Source organism: Phragmites australis, chromosome 11 (genome assembly GCF_958298935.1).
Source record: "Phragmites australis chromosome 11, lpPhrAust1.1, whole genome shotgun sequence".
Taxonomy (NCBI): Eukaryota; Viridiplantae; Streptophyta; class Magnoliopsida; order Poales; family Poaceae; genus Phragmites; species Phragmites australis.
Genome location: NC_084931.1, coordinates 17,176,608 through 17,179,457, shown reverse-complemented (window position 1 = coordinate 17,179,457; position 2,850 = coordinate 17,176,608). Strand labels below are relative to the sequence as shown.

Sequence of the window (2,850 nt, the reverse complement as noted above, 5' to 3'; positions counted from 1 at the left end):
CAGAAAAAGAGCAGCATATCACGTCACATAAATGCGAGGCACGTGTTACGGACACCAACAAATAGGAGTATACTTTCTGTAACTGTATATTTCTATAACTAAATGGTACAGTATGATAGCTGTGAGACCGTCATCTGATGGAAGCAAAAATAAGAAACACAAAAAAGTGGTTGATCATATGTATCTTTTGTAGTTCACACCAGAAGAAGAGATTTTTTAGTAGAGAATTAAGAAATGAAATGCCATCTTGTTCAGTCTTATTGACTTTGCTTCACTATATATGTGGACCCTTACACTCAGCTTTAATTTCCTGCTAGCTACAGTACCTGGCTACAAAGGCACAGGACATGTGTATACGTACGTACACAGTACGTGGCGGTATCACTACTGGCCCTGTCCGTGCTCTCTCCTGTTGGTGCAACGAATCAACAAATCTCGCTCTTCCTAAAAAGCTAAACACCTACATGTGTACATGTCGTATGTATGTATATGAAACAGAAGCCCGTACGCGTCAGGCACGGCGCGCAAGCGTATACGTCCTACGGACGTACGCGTATACCGGCCGTATACGTACAAGGGCGAGTGGAGGGGTGGACTCGGCTCTCGCTTCGCTTGGCTAGCAGAGCAGCGAGTCGACGAACAGGTCGTCCCGCGGCTCGTCCTTGGCACGCTGCTGGAACGCGCCGCCGGCCGCGTAGCCGCCGTACCCGGCGGCGGGGTTGCAGAGCATCTCTTCCAGGGTGTAGGGCTGGCGGTGGTCCTGGCTGCTGGCCATGGCGTCGGAGGCCGGCTGCGCCGGCACCTGCGCGCGGCTGGCGGCGCCGCGGCCGACGGGGACGTCGTGGTTGTGCTTGCCCTCGTAGGTGGTGATCACGGCGCGCGGGTCGTGCGACGCGCGTTCCACGTGCTTCCGCACCGGGCACCCCACCGTCGTGCACTTGTAGTAGCTCCTGATGAGAATAAAGACGATGACACGATTAGATTGAGCTCACCTCGCCGCAAGAGTTGACACAAGAACATATTCCAATTGAAACCGCACGAGTTCTTGATCGAACACTATTTCTCACCTCGGGTTGGGGTTGCCCTTGACGACCTTCTGCCCGTACTTCCTCCACCGGAACCCGTCGTCTAGTATGTCGATGTCGCTCAGCGTTTGCACCACCAGCCTCGGCTCCCGCACCGGCTTGCTGCCGGCGCCGCCAGAGCTGCCCTCGTTGTCAGCATCCTCCTTCCTGAAATCAATTACGCGCTAATGAGTCCAGCAATCCCATACGCCAGCAGTTCAATCATAAAACATGTAAGGTAGTATCTTGAATTGTGAATCGGGTGAATAATTACCAGCGCTTGGCGTCAGGCTCGTCGGCGTTGCTCCGCTGCGACCCGTTGTCGGCGTCATCGTCGCCGAACGTCACGGAGGAGTTCTCGGGCGTCGCACCGGAGTGTTCCGTGCCGCATGCCGCGGAGAGGCTGTTAGCATGGTCCTCCGCCGCACCGGCCGCCACGCCACCAGAGGAGTTGCGGCGCGTGGAGAGCGGCTTCGGGTGGTCGTGCGCGCCCTTGTAGACGATCTGCGTGATGCGGCCGTCGGCGAGGGAGCGCTCGACCTTCTTCTTCATGGAGCAGCTTTGGTAGGTGCACTTGTAGTAGCTCCGCGGGTTCTCGCTCCCCTTCACCTGCTTCTGCCCGTATTTCCTCCAGTTGTACCCGTCCTCCAGCTTGGTGTTGCTGTTGCCACCATTGTTGCCGCTGCTCTTGTTGCTCGAGGCGACGACGCTCTTGCTCACAGCTTCCACTTGCTGCTCCTGCACAATCACACATGCATGCGAATTGTGAGCTACTAATACTACTACCACTGTTACAGCTAGCTTGAACTAATGAATTCTGAATGGATCTGTACCTTGAAGGAAGGGAAGGAAGTTGTCTGTGTGGCCATGGCGTTAGAGCCGGCCGTGTGGAAGGAAAAGTCAGAGAACCCTGCTGCAGCTCGGCTCTCCTCCTGCTGGGAGGTGATCAGATCGGCGGCCTGCTTCCAGTGGTACCTCTGCGCCGGGATCGCACCGGTGGTCGGAGACGCCAAGATGTTAGAGGCGGAGGTGAGGAAGACGGGGGAGTCGAGCAGCTCGGCAGGGCTGAGCCCGGCCGGGATAGCGAAGTAGGACGACGGCGACATCGGCGGCGGCGAGATGGGCAGGCTGGGTGGCTGCGCGGACTTGAACTTGGGCACGCCGTTGCCGCCCCTCGCCCGCGGGAACAGCCCCTTCGGAGACTGGTCCTCCCCCGCGCTGCCGAGCATCTCAGCCGCGCCGGAGCTGAGCAGCTCGGTGAAGGAGGTGATGAAGGGCGGCGGCGTGAACGTGAACCCGCGGTCCAGGCTTCCTGTCGAGGATGCCATGGCGAGCGAACGACGCAGAGCAGCTGAGCAGAGGAGACGAGACGAGCGGCAGAGGGGGGGTGCGTGAGGTGAGGACAACGGAAGTGTCGCCGGGCGCCCGCCTTAAGTAAGTAGGAGGCGGCAGCGGGTGCGGTGATTGGCGCCAACGGCATGGTAAAGCGCTGGCAGCGACTAGAGTGGGGTGGTTATAAAATTTTTGACCGTCTGAGTGGTGGGGCCGGAAGAAGTGGGGTACGGGTGTCACTGGGGGCTGAGATTGAATGTGAACGTGGTGGAATTGTGGGTGCTTCTGGGAAGGGAGGGGGTTGACGTGGGAGGCTTTAGTCAAAGCTCGTGCGGTTTGACTGGTCAGCCGAGGCGGCGACGTCGGCTTTCCCGGAAGGAGAGGCCGGGCAAAGGATGAGAGAGTCGCGTGGCGTGTCCACACCGGTAGGGAATGGGCGGACGGACGGGTGGGT

The 2,850-nt window shown here is 58.4% G+C and overlaps 1 protein-coding gene across 1 annotated transcript; it reads right to left on the bottom strand.

Annotated features, from left to right (window-relative positions):
• Nucleotides 1–227: 227 nt before the first annotated feature.
• On the bottom strand, nt 228–2,487 carry LOC133884297 (WRKY transcription factor WRKY24-like). The gene is made up of 4 exons (XM_062323653.1): nt 1,898–2,487; nt 1,339–1,802; nt 1,068–1,232; nt 228–950 (listed from the first exon to the last, which is right to left on the bottom strand). Exons 1-4 carry the CDS (start codon nt 2,390–2,392, stop codon nt 617–619), a joined length of 1,458 nt encoding a protein of 485 aa, XP_062179637.1. The 5' UTR covers nt 2,393–2,487; the 3' UTR covers nt 228–616.
• Nucleotides 2,488–2,850: the final 363 nt, after the last annotated feature.

Coding starts and splice junctions, on each gene's coding strand:
- LOC133884297 (XM_062323653.1), bottom strand. CDS start 2,392: ATGGCATCCTCGACAGGAAGCCTGGACCGCGGGTTCACGTTCACGCCG. Junction 1,233..1,338: donor GAGCCTGACGCCAAGCGCTG/GTAATTATTCAC, acceptor AATTGATTTCAG/GAAGGAGGATGCTGACAACG. Junction 951..1,067: donor AAGGGCAACCCCAACCCGAG/GTGAGAAATAGT, acceptor TATTCTCATCAG/GAGCTACTACAAGTGCACGA.